This window comes from Benincasa hispida, chromosome 1 (assembly GCF_027475165.1).
Source record: "Benincasa hispida cultivar pf3 chromosome 1, pf3_genome.v1.1, whole genome shotgun sequence".
NCBI lineage: Eukaryota > Viridiplantae > Streptophyta > Magnoliopsida > Cucurbitales > Cucurbitaceae > Benincasa > Benincasa hispida.
In genome coordinates this window covers 14,777,930-14,799,042 of record NC_143478.1, presented here as the reverse complement: position 1 = coordinate 14,799,042, position 21,113 = coordinate 14,777,930, and the positions used below count along the sequence as shown (strand labels likewise).

Below are 21,113 nucleotides of genomic sequence, written 5' to 3'. Positions count from 1 at the left end.
TTTCAAATTCTTATCTTATGGAACTTTTCTTTTATGATCATCAATTCATGTGGTTCTCTTGAAATTTGGATGATTATAATGTCTACCACAAAAAGAAAAATTATTTCTTCCTCTACCGCGGTCACAATCTCAACCTTGACAAGATTATTATAAAATTCACATCATTCACTTCAATGAATGATGTCGTTTCGATTGGTCGAGATTCATGATTTTTTATCAATAACTCGTTATTTTGTTCGACCATGAGAAGACATGAAATTAGTTTAAAATATTGTTTAAAACACTTCTCTCGATATTGCTGTTGTGGGAGCATATTCGAGACATGAAATGTAGAAAATGTCTTCTCTAATATATCAACATCGACAATTTTCTTTTCGCTTCACAAGAATTTCGAACTGATTTTAAATAATGTGGAATTGTAATCACTTACTGATTTAAAATCTAGTAGCCTCAAATTCATCCACTCATAACAAGCTTTAAGAAGAATAACTGTTTTTTTTTATGATCATACCTCTCTTTTAAAATTTTTCACAAGATACAAAGATCTTTTATGGTAAGATACTCCATTTTCAATCCCTACTGGAGATGAAGAGGAAGGAAAATCGTAGCTTTTGCTTTGTTCTGTATGGATGTCGTATTTCCTTCTTTAATTGTTTCCCCAATGTTCATAGCATCCAGGTGAATTTCGACATTGAGCATCCATGACAATAATTATTGTCATTAATGTCAAGGGTTGTGAACCCTAATTTTGTAAGGTTTTTCATGGCAACAGTATCATAAAAAGCTATATTTATATATGCAAAACAACATTTAATGTATTGATTATAATGAAAAGGGAAAAAAATGATATACCTTTAGGACAAGAAGCTTGTGCTAATAACGTGTTGTAAAATTGATGAGCACAATGATGTACAATGAGAACACTGATAGAAAGAAAGAATAATATAATAATAAATAAATATAATAATAATATATAAAATAAATAAATAACAAAAGTAAAATTATGAAAATTTCTCCAATTTCTCCGCTTTGTCTATCTTTTTAGATTACTCACTCTAATGTGTATCTTGGATTACATAAACATTAATATTGTGTAATCTTGAAATATATATATGGAGAATACTTGGTCTTTGGACATTAAGAATGACATCTAAAATACAACTCTTTTGTAATATTTATAATAATTTTGTTTTTAATAAAGGAATACCTTTCTTAAGATAGCTTAATATTTAATAATGGTTAAATAAAAAACGTAGAATTTTGACGGTGTCACATGAAGAACTTATCCGTTCCGTAGGGAATTTAAGAATTGGATCGCGCCAGAGGCCAGAACTTAACCTCGCGTTGTTTCTCTGCTACTATCGGATCTTCCCCAAATCGAACATGCAGGTGCGCTCTTCGAACATAAATCTTTTGATTTCTATGTTCTCTATTCCTGTATTGCCAATTTCTATCTGTTTTTCTTTTCCTTAAATTCATTTTAGCTGTAATTCCAAAACCCTAAAATTCATTGCAATTTCACTTCTGAAGAAGCTAATTTATACATTTGTTCATACGTTCATTCGATCATTCCATTTAGTTGATAGGAGGTCTTTCTTCGTTCTGAATTTTGATACTTCTGATATCGTGGAAGGTTAGGAATTTGGGTAATTCCCTTTAGCGTTTATTCGTAGATTTGGTTAGCGTTTAAGTTTATTTACCTTTTTAGTTGGCAAATGAATCCGAGTTATTTTACTCTGGTGCAATCATGAAAATCAGCTCTGCATGAAATGAACAACCAAGAACGGGAATTACATACATGCCTCTAAAAATCCTTTGATTCCTAGTAAAGGATACCATTTTGAGTCCTTAGTTTATTTAAGTTATTTTCCTCATTTTATTCAGATGATTTTTAGTGTCATATGCGGTGATAAGATAACTGTGGGAGTGGGAGATCAAAACTCTCTCCTCTAGGAGGAAGATGATACTAATAACCGTTGAGTTAAGCTCACTTGAGCATAGTCAAACTGGGAATATGAAAAAGAAAAGAAAAGAAAAAACTAAACACAAGTAATTTTACATTTAGGCTCAGGAAATTTCATTTTTAGCTAATAAATAGAAAAACCTTAATTATTATTAATATTTACAAAATAATGAAAAAGTCCCAAGGTCCGAGGCTTTGGGCTTTAGGGCTTCACATAAGGCGGGCGTCTTATTTTGTGTGCAAGGCAAGGCAGCTGACTTGTGCCTAGGCCTAGCCATGCGCACGGATGGGCTTTTTAGAACACTAGTGATAATCTCTGTATCAGTAATCCATTTTTTAAATCTATGATCTGATCATGGCTTCCTGTCTTTGCTTGAGGTTGTCTCAGTGGGCGCTAATATTGGTTTTGGTTATACAATACAGGCCAGTGATAGATTTAACATCAATTCCCAGCTTGAGCACCTGCAGGCTAAATATGTGGGAACTGGGCATGCCGACTTAAATAGATTGTTAGTTTCCTTATTCCTTTAAAGCCTTCATCTTATATTGCTTTGCATAGTAGTTTGTAAACCTCAGTTCACATCTCTGTGTGTACAGTGAATGGGCCGTGAACATTCAGCGTGATAGCTACGCATCATATGTTGGACATTACCCCATTCTAGCTTACTTCGCTATAGCAGAAAATGAATCCATTGGAAGGGAACACTACAATTTTATGCAGGTTGATACATTGCCTTTTCTTTTTGCTTTTATTTGGAAGTTCCCTCTTCTTAGAATTAATACCCCTCTTCTTCCCCTCCTCCCCCCCCCCCCCCCAAACCCCACAAAAAAAAGGTGAGAATTGGAAAAGAATGAGAGGAATAAAGATAAAAGATGGTTATTGTCAATGGGCAATTTTTCTCTTCTTTTCTTGTTTTGAGCCAACCATTGCTGAGGTTTCTGCATACGTTCATTATTACTTTTGCTTGTCCTCCAACCATATAAAACAACTTTCTGATTTTCATGCCCTAGTAATTTGATTATTACGTGAATTGTTCCTTTCAATTTTTAGTTTTCAGTGTGGCTTTTCATCTTCACTCGAACAGTAGGCCAAGTAATTTCATTCTTCACAACGTGAAGTGTCAAGAATATATTGGTCCTACCACTTTTGAAATGTGGGGTTGTGCCCATCATGTAACTAAACTTCTTTCATAATGAGTGATGGAAAATTTCCTCATAGTTCCTCCTGGATTTAATTTACAGCTTAATTAGATAAAGAAAGGTAATTTTTAACATTCGTTTTTTTTGTTTTTTTGTTCTTTTTGCAGAAAATGCTATTACCTTGCGGCCTTCCTCCAGAAAGGGAAGATGATTGAGATTTGAGATCTTGTTAGGTCGTAATCAGAGATTGTTACACTCTGGATCTTTGTGTGGGGTTAATGAACTTTTCCTTTTGTTAGCTAACTCTGTTACGAAGTGACCAATGGGAAGTGTGATCTATTTTATCTTGTAATGCTTCCGTCTCATTATGAATTAGTTTCCATCTAATCTGCAAGACCACCTACTGTACCCTATTATTCTCATTCGTTTTTTCAAGGAAAGATCCATCTCAGTCATAGTCTGGAAGAACGCTTCCATTTTCAGATATATAAATTCTGCTTTGTTTTGTTTTTTTCCCCCCCTACAAGACCATGAACTTAATTTGATAGCTATGGATGCTGGATTTTGTCCCAGTCAGTCGGTGATTATTCTCAGTCGGTTTCACAATTTCAGGAATTAATGTGTACCTACTGAGATTACTTGTAACAGGACCGCAATGAAATTATGTGATACGTCCTGTGCTAATTAATACGAGTGGGCTGTCTTGTTTATTTGGTCCCTGATAATGAGAATTTTCCATGTTCGGCATGGTGCTAAATGAAAGGAGGACCGTCAAGTACTTGCTCATGGAACTGCCTCCTAGTTGACTTCCAGGAAGATTTTGGTTTGGCAAGATGTGCCTCTCCTAATCCCAGACTATTGCCCATCAGTTCTCTGGTGTGAATCTACCAAAATGGAAAGCAGATTCAAGTGAAAGGTTAATAAGAGGACATGTGGGTCCAGCATTGGTCTGTGCCAATTCAATACTATCATTAAATGTCCAACTGGTATCAACGTTTTGTTTGTCCCCTTCACTAACGAAAGCTACGGTTCATGTTCTGGAAAATGCAAGCACACATGCTCTCAGTCTGACAAAGGTACGCTTTCAGATTTCTTTGAAGCTATTCATATTTATCATATCAGGAAATTGCAATAACTCTAGCCTAATTGCTAACAGAAACTTGTTGGCTCGCAATAGTTTACTTATTTTTCAATTCATTTGAAGTGGAAGAGCATCTAATTCAATCCTAATTTTGGCACTTTACCCAAGATTTTGACCAATTAAATTGAGCTAAAACAGGTTTACCCATCCTAGTTTTATCATTATCGAATTGGCTGAGAATATTCCCTAAAATATCCCAAGGAAACATATAGTAAAATGAAATTTTGTCATGCAACAGATAAAGTTTAAAGGAGGGGAGTTTCTATACTGACCATGCAAATTGCTAGAATGTTTTGGGACTGTTGAATCCACTACTTAACTCAAGACTGTGAACCACATACTTGAGCAAATTTTGACGGCATAGCTACCCATCATTGGACCAATATATTTTATCACATGCTATCATTAACCTAGGACTTCATCAACTCAGTTTTGACAAGGTATGAACCCATACTCGATGATGTATGACATTCAATAGACATCTGTTAACTCCTGATATTATCTTTGTGAATTGTAGCATATTTCAAACTTTTTACTAGAAAAGAATTTCATGTCAATCATAATATTATTTTTTTGAATCAAAGGATATTTCAAACTTTTTATTATAAAAGAATTTCAACTCTAATTCTTATACGGATTAGACCATAAACTTGATTCTAAAAAAAAAAAAAAAAAAAAAAAAAAAAAAAAAAAAAAAAAAAAAAAAAAAAAAAAAAAAAAAAAAAAAAAAAACTTACATGACCTACTACTTAGTAACATTTTCTTTTTAAAAATTTCAATAATTGCTAGAGTGAGGGATGAAACTATTAACCTTTCTAGTGGTAATTGGTGCATTATTATTGGAGTTGGGCTCAAATTGACAATTAAACATAGAAATAACCATTCACGGCCCGTTAATGTACTCATTTTTAGCACAATTATGTAGTTAACTTTGATCTCATATTTGTTTTCAGGATCGGATTTGAGAGTTGGACTATGTTCAAATGAATACTATATTAGTGTTAGTTTAACCATTTAAATTTTTTTCCCCTTATCTTGTAGGTGGTTGAATGACTGTCAATGAATTTTGATAGATTACGATGAATTGAATGATTTAATATGTTTTCAATAGTCATTTTTCATGTGTTTGACTTTGGTATTAATTTTATTTTAAAGATTCGAACATATAAACAATTATATTGTAAGTTTAGGTAAATCTTTAAGTTGGAGAGTGATTTAGGAAGTGTGTGCTTAAAGCAAGCTCCACTTTCATCTTCCTCTATGATTGATAAAAGCTTTCCATTTTGGCATTTTGTTCTCTTACAATTCAACATTGTATACTGAAAATTGAGAATGCTTTTTTTGTTTGTCAAAAATGTTTTGATAGGTTTATGTCCATTTCTTTGGATTCTTGCTGTGAGGGAGGGACCAACCCTCTCTGGTCCCTTAACTATCACTTGCTGTCTTTGACTCCACCATCATCACTTCGTTTCCAACTTTTTTTTTTTTTTTTGCTCTTAATTTCAAAGATTTTATAATATCTACGAAGAAGTCAAGTTTTGGTGTTTGGCTCATAGATTTAATTCTTGTACTACGAACCAAGAAATCAATTCTGTATATGCAAACTTTTTCTTTTATTTATTCACTTTTTAATATATTTTTTTAAAAAAATAGGAAAAATATCAATTTATGTTCCTAAATTTAGGAGGTTGTATCAATTGAATTCTTGAACTAATCATTGTATCAATTTAAATTTTGAACTTTTTTTTATATGTATCAAATGACTCCATTACATTTCGTTTGGGTAAAGTTCATTTAATTGTATCAATTAAACTTCTAAAGTTTTGTAAATGAATGATTTCAGTTCATTTGAGAATTGTTTATGCATTTATTCCAATTGTCCATTTTGTAGAACAAAGATTTAAAGAAATCTGCACATGTTTAAGAATCAAATATATATATACATATATGATTATCAAAGGTAATCATAATGAAAAGTCTAAAATTAATTCACTTAACTTTAACAAGTTTTATATGATCTCACTCCAAATTTTCATTTTATTTTATCTTTTTTTAAAGAAAGAAAATAAAAATCTAAGTCAAAAAGACATTTTTAAAAAATAAAAAATAAAAAATAATCCGATCATCTGGTAATTATTCAAATTGAATTATTCCCATCAGTATAATGATCTCTTATCTAATAATTATTAAACCAACACTAGTCCAAGCGATTTGTTAAGATGGTGAATTGATTCTTTCATAGATTCCTTTAAAATATAATAAGCATATACTTTCCTTTCAACCAACCACTTTCCTCTCAATTACAACAAATTCATATTTTCTATGACATTTCATTTTTATATCATTATATGTTTGTTGTTCAATATTAATGATCATTTCATTTTCAAAAACCTTACAAATTATTTATTGGTGCTCTAACAACGTAGTGCACAACATCTGAGCTACTCATTGCTATTTACGTTTAAAAGGACAAAAATGTTCTTTTCAACGAAATTTTCAATGTCCAATTAACGTATATATGCATTCATTTGTTCTTTTTTTCTTTGTTACAAATTAATATATATATATATATAACAAGGAAGATATTGTAATGTGATCAATTGCTGCTTTTAATAATCCAACAATGTTACTTTCCTATTTTTTTTAAAAAAATAAGTTTAATTGGGGACAGTTTTTGAAGGTTTTTTTCTTTCTTCTTAAAGAAACATAATAGGCAATAAATTTAAAGTGTAGATTGAACCAAAAGTAAATAGGCCAAATTGGCCAATTTTTAATTTTTATCCATTATTTTAATTTTCATTATAAACTCAAATTAGACCATGGATTTAGTTAAATGTTACATTTTTATATACTATATTTAATTTATGCATGCTCATCAACTAATTTTAATTAAAAAAATAATACTCACTAATTTCAATAATAATCATGTTTTGCATGATTTAAGGTTGATTAAAGTACAAACTAATCCTCGTAGTAATAATTCACAAATTTTACCAAATAATTAGCTCTAGTGTCTTTTTTCATGTAATTATATCAATGATACATGATTCGTTAGAAGTATATGAGAATATATTTTCTCACAAATTTTTAATAAAAAAACTTATCATATAGTAAAAATTATATCACCTTTTCAAGTTTAAAATTAAGGTTACAATACTTACTTTAATTTGAGGTATAATTAGATTAAATTAAAAGTTTTGAAAAAAAAACTCATCTATTATTGAAATAAAAGTACCTTATTTCTCTTCAAATAAATTGAAGTACCTCATTTCAAAAGAAGAAAAAAGTTCATTACTTTTAAAAATTCATTTTCTATTTTTATTATAAAAAAAAACAAAATTATCTTTTTTTCCCCCTTCCTTTGGTTGTTTTATGGGACAACAAGACTGATCGCTCATCAATCTATCATCTCTGAACGGGGTTAGCGATCAAAATAGGCAAATAAATAAATCAATAAATAAAAACCTATGGAAGAGAGAAAAAAAAAAAAAAGCAATCCCAAAAATGAATATTTACACGCGTATTAATCTAGCTTACAAGTTAAAAAAAAGGAAAAATCTTTCTTTACACACGTGTAATTTTTTTGATTTAGCCAAAGATCATGCCGACACGTGGGTTCTTCTGAACCGATGGTAGGCGAGTCTAGGGTACAATCATAGGTGCATCTACACCGGATTGCGCTTCTTAAATTATAACAAAACAAGACAATATTTTTAAATTAAATTAAAAAACGAATTATGAAAATTACTTTAAAAAAGAAAAAAAAAAAAAAAAGATTTTATTTGGCTCATAATTAAAAAAAGAAAAACAATATCAGCTCGGCTTGTCTTCCCCTTCCCCCAATCATCCAAGTTTTGTTTCTCATCCATTTTCCTTCATTTTCTCGCTTCCTTTTCTTCACTCCGTCAAAATCCACCAAATATTCTCCTCTAATTCCCGAAGAAACTTCATCCTTCTCCAAAACTCAGATCCGAAGATCTCATCTCAGTATATTTTCTGAACCTTGTTTTTCTTTTCTGTTTCTTCTTCCCCCCTCCCTCGCATTGGCGTTATAATCTTTCCCATTCTTGTTCTTATCAATTTCTCTACTTCCATCTCCTTTTGATCTCCAATCCCTTTTCCCAGATGTAATTGCATTTCTTTTATCTTCCCTCATTACATGCGTTTTCATTCCCTTCCCACATTTTAACTTTCATTTCTATGTGCAGGGAATGTATATTCTGAGCTTTTGATTGCGTGATTTCTGGCTTTAATGGAATTTGCGACCATTCCCATTATCGCCCTGGAACGTGTGGATCAGAGTCAGTATTTGATGATTTGAATCCTTGTAAGAATCGACGCTGCACCTGGATTGGGAACGGAATTGTCCGACGGGGAAGCATTTTTGTGCCCTTTTTTGTATGGTGGACTAAATTTTGAGTCGATTGATATATAAAGTGCGAGCTTGGTGGATTAGTAAATTAGGTCATGGAGCATATTATAGGTGGGAAATTTAAGCTTGGAAGGAAGATCGGCAGCGGATCATTTGGGGAACTTTATTTGGGTATGTAGTTCGTGCTTTTCTTCTTCTTCTTCTTCGTCTTTTTTTTTTTTTTTTTTTTTGGTTCTTTTTTAATTATTCGTTTGGTCTTTCGATTCACGTGCTTGTATGAGGAACATGGCGGACATTGATGGTGTTTTGTTTTGGTTCATACAGGTACAAATGTACAAACTGGAGAGGAAGTGGCTGTGAAGCTGGTACGTGGATCATTCAATTGTGTTTCCATTTCTATTTACTTGGAAATTTGGAGATTTTGTTTCTCTCCTTTGTGCTGATGTCGCAATCTAACAAATGTTGGAATTTTGCGATCAAGATTATAATTGAAAATTTTCCTTTTGACAAAGATCGTCCTCTAATATCTCGAGTTTTGATTTTGATTTTGATTTTTTTACTTAAAAACTTTTGTTGTGACACCAAGTTGGGCAATATGGCTGGAAATGTCTGTAATCACATATTAGCATCTCGAGTGTTTTGTCTCCAGAATTTAAGATAAGGATGAAAGCCATTATTTTTGGTTGCTTATTTAATTTCTTCTCTTTTTGACATTTCTATTTAGATGTTATATATATATATATATATACACACACACACATACATATACATACACACACGCACATATTAATCTTACCTCTCATTGTCAAGGACTCAAGAGTGGGGAATAGGGGAAAAAAAAGACATTAAAATCTTGCTGGCTTTCTGAATTCTTATGCTTTATATTTACTCTGGTCTGATACTTAAGTCGTTCATTGTGATACATGATAATTGTATCCACCATTTGATTAATGTGCTACATTGATAAAGTTATAGATTTTGGCGATTCATTGATGAGATTTTTGTTTCCTCAGGAATCTGCAAAAACCAAGCACCCTCAGCTTCACTATGAGTCAAAACTATACATGCTTCTTCAAGGAGGAAGTAGGTTTTCTTTATAGTTCATTTATGCCGAGTGATGTTAATAGTACTCTCTTAGAATTATGTCCAGTTGATGTAGGTTATTTTCCTAATATACTTTGTATAATATATATGTAGCCGGTATCCCCCATCTCAAATGGTTTGGAGTTGAGGGTGATTACAATGTCATGGTTATTGATCTCCTTGGGCCAAGCCTAGAAGACTTGTTCAACTACTGCAATCGGAAATTGTCCTTGAAGTCAGTGTTGATGCTTGCAGATCAGTTGGTTAGTTTCCCAATCCTTTTGAGTAACATCTTACTGATTATTTTTGCCGTTCTTATTCTTTTATCTCTCGCCTGTAGATAAATAGAGTTGAATATATGCATTCACGGGGTTTCCTTCATCGTGACATAAAGCCAGACAATTTTCTAATGGGTTTGGGGAGAAAGGCTAATCAGGTATAATGCATTGAACAGCATTTTGAACTTTACTATACATTTCTATAGTTTTTTTCTTTTTTTGTTCCCTACATTGCTATGCATTTCTAAGGGAAAAAACTGTGGTCCACTCAACAAAATATATGCCAAAACTTGTGAGAATTGGTGGGAATTTCAATATTTAAGAATGTTAATGATGTCAATCAAAATCTCTTTTCTTAATAGTACTTTACTGTTTGTTGGCACTTAAGTTTGCTTCGTGTCAGTGGCTGATGCTAGTTTTGGATCCCACCTGAAGTTAGTAGTTTCTGCTTCAAGGTCATAATGCAGGGAATCTCATTGCTATTTTACTCAAACAAGAATGAAACAAAACTTTCTCAATTTAAGTTCTTGTGTACTAGAATGTCTTTCTATTGTCATAAAAAACTTCATACGTTCCTGAACTTATTTTTATAAGTTAAAGAAAAGAATGAATTACATGATTTTTATAGGGGAAGGGGGTTGCTTATTGGAAAGTTTTCTTTAGCTTATACTCAATAAATTAAACCACCATGCTTTTGTGAACAGGTGTACATCATTGACTATGGTCTTGCTAAGAAGTATAGAGATCTTCAGACACACAAGCATATACCATACAGGTAACTTATCATCTATTTCCTAACACTTTAGCTACTGTATTGAGCCTTGAAGCTTCAGTTTACAGTCCACCAAACGTACCAAGCTTAGAACAGTAAAGTAGGTGGCATGTTTCGGCAAATTGTTTGTCAGTTTGGAGATGCCTTATAAGCTAAGAAGCATGGACACTTTAGTTTGGCAAGCCTGTCCGTGTCGGACACGTGTTGGATACTTGGACACTCCGACAATTGTTGGACACGTATCAAATACTCATTAGTGCAACAAATATGTTATACATGCATAGAACACTTGTTGAGTAGACTAAAAAGACACATATATGACAATAATGATAACTTTTGGGCTTGAAATACATCAAGCTAAGTTTTTTAAGCATATAAATGCATCAACCCATTAACTTTGAATTTTCTTTTGGTATAAATATGATACATATTTTTTAAAATATATATTTTAATAAGCGTGTCCATGTTGTGTTGTGTCCTAGATTTTTAAAATATAGCGTGGCGTCATGTCCATATCGTGCATATCCATGTCTTGTATTTGTATTTGTGCTTCTTAGCTTATAAGTTATAACCTTATTCTATCTTTCAAACAATTAAACTGCTTCATGCTAACCTCTCTTTGTTATAATATACAATGATGAATGTAGGTGCCTAGGTGGACTCTTATCTAAAAAAATGTTGAATATAGGTGGCATATATCCACAAATTGTTATCAATTCCTAGATGCCTTATAACCTTATTCTATCTTTCGAAAAATTAAACTGCTCCATAGTCCATGCTAACGTCTGTATAGTATTTCTTAAAACATTCTTGACTAGGATCTGAATGCTCCTCTTTTGATATAATTTTGCATCTATGATATATTTTTTCCTCATATATTGTGGTGAAGTTTTGAGCTGATCTTCATGCTTATTTTGCTAAGTTAACCTTGGTGAGATCTCTCACTTGCTTCTGTGACAGGGAAAATAAGAATCTCACGGGAACAGCTCGCTATGCAAGTGTCAATACTCATCTTGGAGTTGGTAAGTAAATATTTTGTCATTCAACTTTTTTTTTTTTTCTCCATTATTACTCTTATTATTATTATTTTACTGCCAGCCAGATTCCCTTTATATAAAACTGTGATTTGACTGCAGAGCAAAGCAGGAGGGACGATTTGGAATCACTGGGCTACGTGCTAATGTATTTTCTTAGGGGAAGGTTGCACATATTACTTAATTCTTGCTTTTGCTAATTGTATCTCTTTGACACATCGGATTTTGACCCGAGTTCATCAATATTTTTCTCAGCCTTCCTTGGCAAGGACTGAAGGCAGGGACTAAAAAGCAAAAATATGATAAGATCAGTGAAAAGAAGATGCTTACTCCAGTAGAGGTATTATTATTAGCTCCCTGTGACATAGTTACGTTTACAATTATAAAAATATAAATGTGACAGTCACAAACGGTAAATATGAATGATTGTGTCAACCAGTGTGAGGCATATGCCAGTTTGTCTCTTGCTACTTCTTATTAAATCTGTTTAAAGTTTTTTATAGACATATTTGACATGGTAACATGTTTATAGGTCCTTTGCAAGTCATATCCATCAGAATTCACATCCTACTTTCACTATTGTCGTTCACTGAGGTTTGAAGATAAACCTGACTATTCATATCTGAAGAGATTATTCCGCGACCTTTTCATCCGTGAAGGTTTGTTTAAAATTGTTGATTTTCCTTGTCCTTTATTAATGAACTCTTGATACGCACAGGGACAGGGTACATGTTGAAATCCTTTTACTGCTGCATCAGGGGTATAATTAACGGCATCACACTGGTCATTGTTGCAGGATATCAATTTGACTATGTATTTGACTGGACTATACTCAAATATCCACAGATTGGCTCCAGTTCGAAACCACGAGTCTGTATTTTAATTGCTCAAATGCTTATAGTTATAGTTGACCAATGATGGAAAATAAAAGTGTACTTTTTCTAATAAACTTTTTGATTGTTGCTTCTCTACAGCCCAGTGGAAAACCAGGTCACACCCCAGGACCATCAGCTGAAAGGGGGGAAAAGCATCCAGGTCCGTTCCTTTTCTCAGGAAGGATAGGGTAATCTATAAATTGCTGAATTGGCTGTATATTACCTCCTATAGCTAATCTATGCTTTGGAGAGACGGTTTCTTATGTCAAACTTCATTTTTCCTCGGATCAGTTAGAACATGTTTTTGATTAATGATCTACATGCATACAAGAGATGTGGCTTTGGTTGTGCACAATAGGATGAGGGAAGAGAGAGAGGAGAGCAAATTCAGCGTTATTTTGGTTGCCCTTGATTGGAGAGCCTTTTTGTATTTTAGTTCTTTTGGGTGGGGGTGATCTCTACTCCCGACCTTTAGGCTGTTTCCTTCCATTGTTTTTTTTTTTTTATGAAATTGACTCTTACTGGAAAAGAAATGTCAACAGGAAAAAACTCAAAAAAAAGAATAATAAACAGCATTAATTATATATAGCATCAATACCCCAAGAACTAAAATCAAATCATAAAAATACCTGGTTAAGAGACAGGAACAGCAAGACAGGACAACAGACTAACAAGGAAACCAAAGCCAGCAAAAGAGAGGCTAACTGGTTACTGGTGTAGTCCATTGCTGCTGGATAATGCAAACATCAGTTTGAGAACAATTCTTTTTCTTTAAACTGCTATAATAAATGTACTTGTTTGGTTGGAAGAAACATTTTGGAGCATTGGGGTTTGAAAGCTCTCGCTTCATGTTATAGAGATTCCTAGATAATTTATGCTACAAAGTTGAATTGATGAAATAGTAGCCTTTTAACAAATTGATATATTATTTCCTATGAAATAGTGGGCCAAGATACCCGAGATAGATTCTCTGGTGGAACAGAGGCATTCGGAAGGAGGAACGCCAGTGGTCATTTGCATGGTGATCATTCCAGACACAGATCTGATGATGTACCATCTTCCAAGGACGTGGTACTGCTCCAAGCAATAATCTTCAATTTTTGTTTCTAACAAACTTGGGTTTTGCTTTACTACTAAGAATTTGGGTACCTGTACAACGCTGCTGCTTCCTTTTATTTTACTTAGAATGACATGTTTTCTCTCCCACTGCCCTTTACAGCAACCTGATTCAGAAAGAGCCCGCAGTAGCTATAGGAACGGAAGCATTTCAAAGAGGCCTGTTCTATCAAGCAGTCGACCAAGCTCCTCTGGGGAGCCAAGTGAAATCCGATCAAGTCGCCTGGTGTCAGCAAGTAGTCGTCTATCTGCAGGCCAAAGGGTTCAACCTGGTTTTGAGTCCAAAACGACAACTTTTACCCGTTCGTCAACTACAAAAGGCGGTCGTGATGATACACTCCGGAGCTTTGAGCTGTTGTCTATTGGAACTGGCAAGAGGAAATGAAAAAAGAAACAGATCAATGTGGGTAACTAGTGACCATGTGAATGGTCAACATAACACCCTATGTATCTTCTGTAAAATGCCCCAGCTCTACGGTATTTTATATCAATTGAACATGTATATGTGTATCGATCATTAGTTGGCTCGGTTCGTCCACACTACAAAAATTTAATGAAATCTCATCCGAAAACATTGGTTGGAAGCGAAACCTCCATGGATTTTCTTGGTTACAATGGTGCTTGTTTCGTTCTAGGAAGTTGTTAATACATTTGAGACAGTTGTAATATACCTTCCAGGTAAAATCTTTCAGGTGAAGGAACCCTGCTGAAACTCAAATATGCTTTTTCCCGTCCTCTATTCATTTATTTTTACCATTTCCTTTTTCTCTTTATGCATTATGCAAATTAATGTTACGTTCCAGGATGAGAATAGTTGTTATGTGTGCTTGTTGAAATTGTTTCAAGTACCAAATATTGATTTGGAAGATTCTTTTTTGCTGAAGAATATTAGGAATCTTACTTCACTGCCCATATGTATATGTTGTTTTGAACCAACATTAAAAAGGGGAAAAAGAAAAATAAAAGAAAAGGAAAGATTTCCTTTTATGATTGTTCTAAAATTTCCTTTTGGTAAGTTGTATCTCTTTGATTTGATATTCACAACCATTTGCTTGGAAACACCAACTCTAAATTTGATTGAAAATAATCTGAATCCCTCAATCAAGTAGATTTTCAACTTAATTTGATCATAGAAAGTGGATTCTTTTTGGTTAACACAAAAGCTTTCAAGTTCGTCATAAATGCAATTTGAAATGTTGTTGGCAGAATTTTATTTTTATTCAAATTCGAGATAGTGAATGAAAAGGAAAAGAATTTGGATATCAGAAATTTGGTATTTTGAGGTCATAATCCTCTATGCCTACTTGTGAGTTCAATTTCATAATCTCCCCTTGATGTGTAAAACTAAAGGTAGAGGGAGGCTATATATAGAAAACTGATGATAAAAATGGACATAACCACACCTTAATAGTAAAGGTGTTAGGAGTGCAACCAAAAATTCACATTAACTAGATGAAGGGAGGATTTTTAGTATACTATTTAAAATAATAAATCGTATGGTTGGAGACTTTTCAGATGAAACTAAACACAATTATAGTGAGAACTTGTGTTTAATATTATACCACTATGAACATGTACAAAATCAACTGTCTTGAGAACTTGTGTTTAATATTATACCACTATGAACATGTACAAAATCAACTGTCTTAATTCCAAATAAGATATCAAATACACGCCTAAACTTTGGTTGTCTCGATCAAATCCTCATGCAAACAAACAAAAGAAGTAACGAGTCTCAAACATATTTGTTTGTAAGAGAGGGGATGAATTTCATACAATATAGTTTTACTGATCTAATAGAAAGATAGAGACTCAATAATTAGGGGTTGCTACGGATACAACAAAGATTGATCGATACTAGTAATTCTATAGTCTAATAAGTGGTTGAATTTTATGGATGATACTTACCAAATTACCTATAAATAGTGGCATTTTATGTGTTTTGGAAGATACACACATTGGTTAGAAATCCACTTCAAATTTTCATTAAAATTTCATATTATTAAATTTTCATTATTTTAGCTATTTATAATTTATTATTTTATTTTATTTTATTATTTATTTATTATTATATTATATTTTTTCATATCCATTATGCTCCGTTGTGCTCCTCAATTTCACACTAGATTGTTTTAATTTATTGTTTTTTTATTTTAAAGATATACATAAGATATAAATTTTAGTACACTTGAAACATGCTGAATAAACTTAATTTCATTTTAATTTTTTTTCACACATATATAGAAATGTAAAAATATTATTGGATCTTTATAAAATCTTTTTACGAAAATTGATTGGATGATAATATATATATATATATATATATATATATATATATATATATATATAAAAGTGAAGATATATGTTAAGGTTATAATAATACTTTAATTAGTATTACTTAATATAAATACCTGTTGGAAATGGTAGAGCCTTCAGAACGACGAACTGTAAACCGTCAAGGCACACCGGTCAAGCGAAGAGCAAAACCTACAAAACAGAAACTCGTTATAGGCTGAGTCGCAGAGCTCGCTCTCTTTAAGACGTTTCGCGACTTTGCCTAAGTGTGCAAGCAGGTTTGAAAATTGCCACGTCGTCCCCAGGATAAAATAGCCACATGAAAACCGATCGAAAATGCACTGTTACTGATCGGAACGTACACCCTTTCTAAACTCACTGCTCAGAAAGCTAAGATGGAGGAGAAGAGGAAATTGAAATAGGAATTTAGAAAATGAATTCTATGTCTAACAAACTACTGAAGGCATTGCCTTTTATAGGCCTTCAGCATCGAAACAGACCATTTTAAAAATAATCAATAGACCGTTTTAAAAATAATCAATGGACCGTTTTAAATATAATCAACGAACCGTTTTAAAATTAATCAATGGATCGTTTTAAAAACAATCAATGGATCATTTTAAATATAATCAATGGACTGTTTTAAATATAAATTTGCACCCAACAATCCCCCACTTGGAAATTCTCAATTGTATGTCACATTCTTACATTCGATCAATACTCATCTTCACAATGTCAGAAGTTTAAAGGTGCATTTGATCTGTTTTCTGTTTCTGTTAAACAAAATGAGAAGAGATGAAAGATTTTCATCGAGCAATTTCAGTCTATACAACAATGTGCATAAGCAAAGGTGTCTTACGACTTGAACCTTTACATAGTGTAGATGATTCAGAATATACTAGAGTAACCCTTGGTTTTGAACTCTATCTCTAACAGCATCTCACACATAGTGTTATTAGAGTGTAGTAGGAAAGTCCATGCTTTTAAGGCCTAGCACATGAATCCCGGTTTAGTGAATGCTCTAGAGAGTTTACCTATAAACTCCATAGGAAGCGGCCCTCACTTCCACTTTTCACACAGGCAAGTCTATCAAGGGTACTCCTATAGCTGGGTATCCCACTTGTCATCAAGTATAGATCTCATTAAGAACTAAGTTCAACCTTTCTTACGCTTCAAGATATCATGCTCAGACTTTAAGTTATAGGAATGAAACTCTGTATTTGGTTTAGCATGATTCACTATATATCACTCGTGATCAGTTATTACCCGTTGAACCTGTTTTTTGGGATCTCCAGTCTACAGGTTAGGTTTTCCTCACTGTGATTCATTTTTCGATAGGCATGAGTCTCATCCTTTCTGAGGTTCTAAAAACCTTTTTTCTGGCCATTCCTTTCGTCAAAATATCTGCCAAATTTTCATCAGTCCGTATGTGATCCACTCTAACTGCACCAATAGTGAGAAACTCTCTAATGGTACTGTGCTTACGACGTATTTGACGTCTCTTTCTATTGTAGTAACAGTTCTGAAATTTTGCGATTGCTGCAGTACTATCGCAATGGATCAATATGGCTGGTAACGGCTTTTCTCATAAGGGAATCTCTGATAGCAAACTTCTAAGCCAGCCTGCTTCTTCACTAGCTGTCGCTAGTGTTATCATTTCTGACTCTATCGTGGATTGGACTAAAATAATCTATTTCTTGGACTTCCAAGAGATAACTCCGCCAGCTATATTAAAGATATAGGCACTTGTAGCCTTTGAATCATCCGAAAGAGAGTTCCAATTAGCATCGCTGAAACCTTCCAGGACAGCGGGAAACTTTTGATAATGTAATCCTAGGTCTTGGGTTTTCTTTAAGTATTTCATGACTCTTTCTATAGCATTCCAATGCTCTTTACTAGGTCTGCTTGTAAACATGCAAAGTAATCCTACAACATATGCTATGTCAGGCCTAGTGCAGTCGGCAGCGTATCTAAGACTGCCTATGATGCTCGCATACTCAGATTAATTAGCACTGTCACCAGTGTTCTTGAACAACTTAACATAAGGAGTATAAGCTGGTTTACACTTAAAGTAATTATATTTCTTTAGAATCTTTTCTATATAGTGAGATTAATCCAAAGAAATTCCTTTTTCAGATCTATTTACTTTTATGCTTAAGATTACACTAGCTTCTCCTAAGTCTTTCATGTCGAAGTACGCACTCAATATTGATTTTGCATTATTTATGACGTGCAACTTCGACCCAAAGATCAATAAATCATCTACATATAGATACAAATAGTGCAGAGGTTATTATCAAACTTATGATAGATACATTTATCACTTTCATTGATCTTGAAACCTTTAAATAGGATAAGGTTGTCAAATTTTTCATGCCATTACTTAAGAGCTTGTTTTAGTCCATAGAGAGATTTGTCTAATTTACACACCTTTTTTTCTTGACCATGGACAACAAAACCTTCAGATTGTTCCATGTAAATCTCTTCTTCAAGTTCACCATTTAGGAAAGCGATTTTTACATCCATTTGATGTACTACGAGGTTATAAAAGACAGCGAGAGAGAACAGGACACGGATAGAGGTAATTCTAGTGACAGGGGAGAAGGTGTCAAAGAAATCTACGTTTTCTCTCTGTCTAATTCTACCGCTTGAAGTTCGCTCTTTCGAACCGGAATGGATGGTTGAGGTCAAATATCTCATTGTGGCTACTGAGGGCCATTGAAGATGTGGAAACGTCTTAAAATTGTTGGAAACGGCAGAGTCCTCAGAACGATGAACTGTAAACCGTCAAGGCACACCGGTCAAACGAAGAGCAAAACCTGCAAAACAGAAACTCGTTATAGGCTGAGTCGTAGAGCTCGCTCTCTTTAAGACGTTTCGCGGCTCTGCCCAAGTGTGCAAACAGGTCTGAAAATTGTCACGTCGTCCCCAGGATAAAACAGCCACATGAAAACCAATCGAAAATGTACCGTTATCGATCGGAACGTACACCCTTTCTAAACTCACTACTCGGAAAGCTAAGATGGAGGAGAAGAGGATATTGAAGTGGGAATTTAGAAAATTGAATTTTATGTCTAACGAAGAAGGCCTCACCTTGCCTTCAGCATCGAAATGGACCATTTTAAAAATAATCAACGGATAGTTTTAAATAATCAACGGACCGTTTTAAATATAATCAACAGGCCGTTTTAAAATTAATCAATGGACCGTTTTAAAAAAATCAATGGACCATTTTAAATATAAATTTGCACCCAACAATACCATATATTAGTGTATTTAAAATTACGTATGTAGGTTAAACTACAAGTTTAGTTCCTAAGTTTTGAAAATTGTAATTACAGAATCTCTAAATTTTCAATCTTGACTCTAGTTTCTAAAAATGTCTAATCATTCTTTAAATTACTTCAATTTTATATCTAAGAGATCTTAGAAATGTAAAAATATTTAAAAGTTAACCGTTATATAAGACAAAAAAGTTGTATATAATGTGTATAATTGAACCTTAAATCTTAAATTTTATAGTTAATAGATACAATAAGTTTTAAAAGATGTCTGATCGTACCTATTAAGCACAAAGTTAAATTTAATGTTTTTCGGAAAAATTAATGTCTAATATTACATTTATGATCTTTTGACATTTTTAAATATGTAAGGGATGTATTAGATGCAAAATTGATATTTTAGGAATCTATTATACACAAAAATTGAAAATCAAGAAACTTATTTGACATTTTTAAAAGTTTAGAGACTATATTAACAAAAAACTAGAAACTTATGGGCTAAACTTTTAACCTTATATTCATATGTACCTCCTCATGTAAAGTTCTAGATCTGCCATTAATTATTGTGATCTATATTTCAAGAAAAATACTTGCATACGTTATGGGTGACTCATTTTCTGCAGTCCTATTTAGTGGTCCAACTATGTGACAAACTTTTCTTTTTAAAATGTTTTCTTAGTTCAATAGCACGCCTAATAGCACGTGGAGTGGAGACTCAAACTTCTATTATTTTAGTTGAAAACATTATACCCTAACCAATTGCATTATGGTAAAGATAAGCTAGTGGCGGATCCAAAAATTTTATACAGGAACATAATATATAAGTGTAATTGAAGATGACGAATCTATATTCTCATATCTATTGTTGTTTTTCTTTAAAATATCTTTACATATTGATTTAGTGTTAACTTTATGAAAATATTCACAATAAAAATATTAAGATTTATTATATAGATTTAAAATTATAAAAGCTAAAAAAGATTAAGAATTTGAAATTTACTCGTCAATGATACGATATTTTGTATAATAACGCTACGAAGGCCAAATTACAACAAATGTCCAAGGAAACAACATTAGCAAATAAATCAGGTAAGGAATATAACCAAACATTACTCAAGCAATTGCTCCTAGCTAACTTCGATGTTTTGTTAGCAACAACGTTACAGACCCTAGGGCAAAATTCTATGAAGCAAAGACACAGAATACGATATGGATACGATCAGATATGACAATTCGTTAATTTTAAAAAAACTAAGATACGGATACATCTAAGGATATGTCATTTTTTTATATATTTTTTAAATATATATATTTCTAAAAATCGAGGATATTGATACGTTAAAGATACATTTTCTTTTTCTTTAAAAAAATCTAGGATATAGATAAATTTAGCATACAAGTTAATGACAATAGCACAAAATAGAATACAAACACTGAAATACAATACAAAAAAAGCATCATCTAAGATGTTGAAGTATAATAGTTAATAAAATGCAATAGAAAAGTGACTTATATTGCAAAGAAGAAGAATAAGAAGATTAGAGAGAGAAGTATGAAGATAAACGAAGAACTTGATCTTCATTGAATTGTTAAAGATATCCAAATAGTTTATATTTTGGTGGATTTTGTGAGGACTCAAATGTGAAGATGGAGATTACATGATTCTAGTCTAGGGCCTGGTCTGTTATTTATTTCTTTTTTTCTTTTGGTTTTGGACTTGAGTAGTGAGCTTTTTAAATAAGTTGCCTAGTTTTAATTGGGAA

At 32.7% G+C, this 21,113-nt stretch overlaps 2 protein-coding genes across 3 annotated transcripts; both read left to right on the top strand.

Moving 5' to 3' along the window:
• The first annotated feature begins 1,136 nt into the window (after positions 1–1,136).
• On the top strand, positions 1,137–3,614 carry LOC120070309 (uncharacterized protein At4g14342-like). Its single transcript, XM_039022230.2, has 4 exons — positions 1,137–1,389; positions 2,387–2,472; positions 2,561–2,684; positions 3,271–3,614. The coding sequence occupies exons 1-4, from the start codon at positions 1,384–1,386 to the stop codon at positions 3,316–3,318; spliced, it is 264 nt and encodes an 87-aa protein (XP_038878158.1). The 5' UTR covers positions 1,137–1,383; the 3' UTR covers positions 3,319–3,614.
• A 4,404-nt stretch (positions 3,615–8,018) lies between these two features.
• On the top strand, positions 8,019–14,492 carry LOC120090449 (casein kinase 1-like protein 10). Of its 2 annotated transcripts, none has more exons than XM_039048119.2 (15): positions 8,019–8,231; positions 8,453–8,787; positions 8,941–8,981; positions 9,630–9,699; positions 9,814–9,962; positions 10,040–10,135; positions 10,682–10,752; positions 11,710–11,771; positions 11,886–11,949; positions 12,039–12,123; positions 12,316–12,442; positions 12,580–12,653; positions 12,758–12,818; positions 13,602–13,729; positions 13,878–14,492. In XM_039048119.2, exons 2-15 carry the CDS (start codon positions 8,712–8,714, stop codon positions 14,157–14,159), a joined length of 1,386 nt encoding a protein of 461 aa, XP_038904047.1. In that variant the 5' UTR covers positions 8,019–8,231; positions 8,453–8,711; the 3' UTR covers positions 14,160–14,492. The 2 variants fall into 2 exon arrangements, with proteins under 2 accessions (XP_038904047.1, XP_038904056.1); XM_039048128.2 differs by having other exon boundaries at positions 8,054–8,371.
• The last annotated feature ends 6,621 nt before the right edge of the window (positions 14,493–21,113 follow it).

Coding starts and splice junctions, on each gene's coding strand:
- LOC120070309 (XM_039022230.2), top strand. Junction 2,473..2,560: donor CATGCCGACTTAAATAGATT/GTTAGTTTCCTT, acceptor CTGTGTGTACAG/TGAATGGGCCGTGAACATTC. Junction 2,685..3,270: donor AACACTACAATTTTATGCAG/GTTGATACATTG, acceptor TTCTTTTTGCAG/AAAATGCTATTACCTTGCGG.
- LOC120090449 (XM_039048119.2), top strand. CDS start 8,712: ATGGAGCATATTATAGGTGGGAAATTTAAGCTTGGAAGGAAGATCGGC. Junction 9,700..9,813: donor CATGCTTCTTCAAGGAGGAA/GTAGGTTTTCTT, acceptor ATATATATGTAG/CCGGTATCCCCCATCTCAAA. Junction 13,730..13,877: donor TACCATCTTCCAAGGACGTG/GTACTGCTCCAA, acceptor TGCCCTTTACAG/CAACCTGATTCAGAAAGAGC.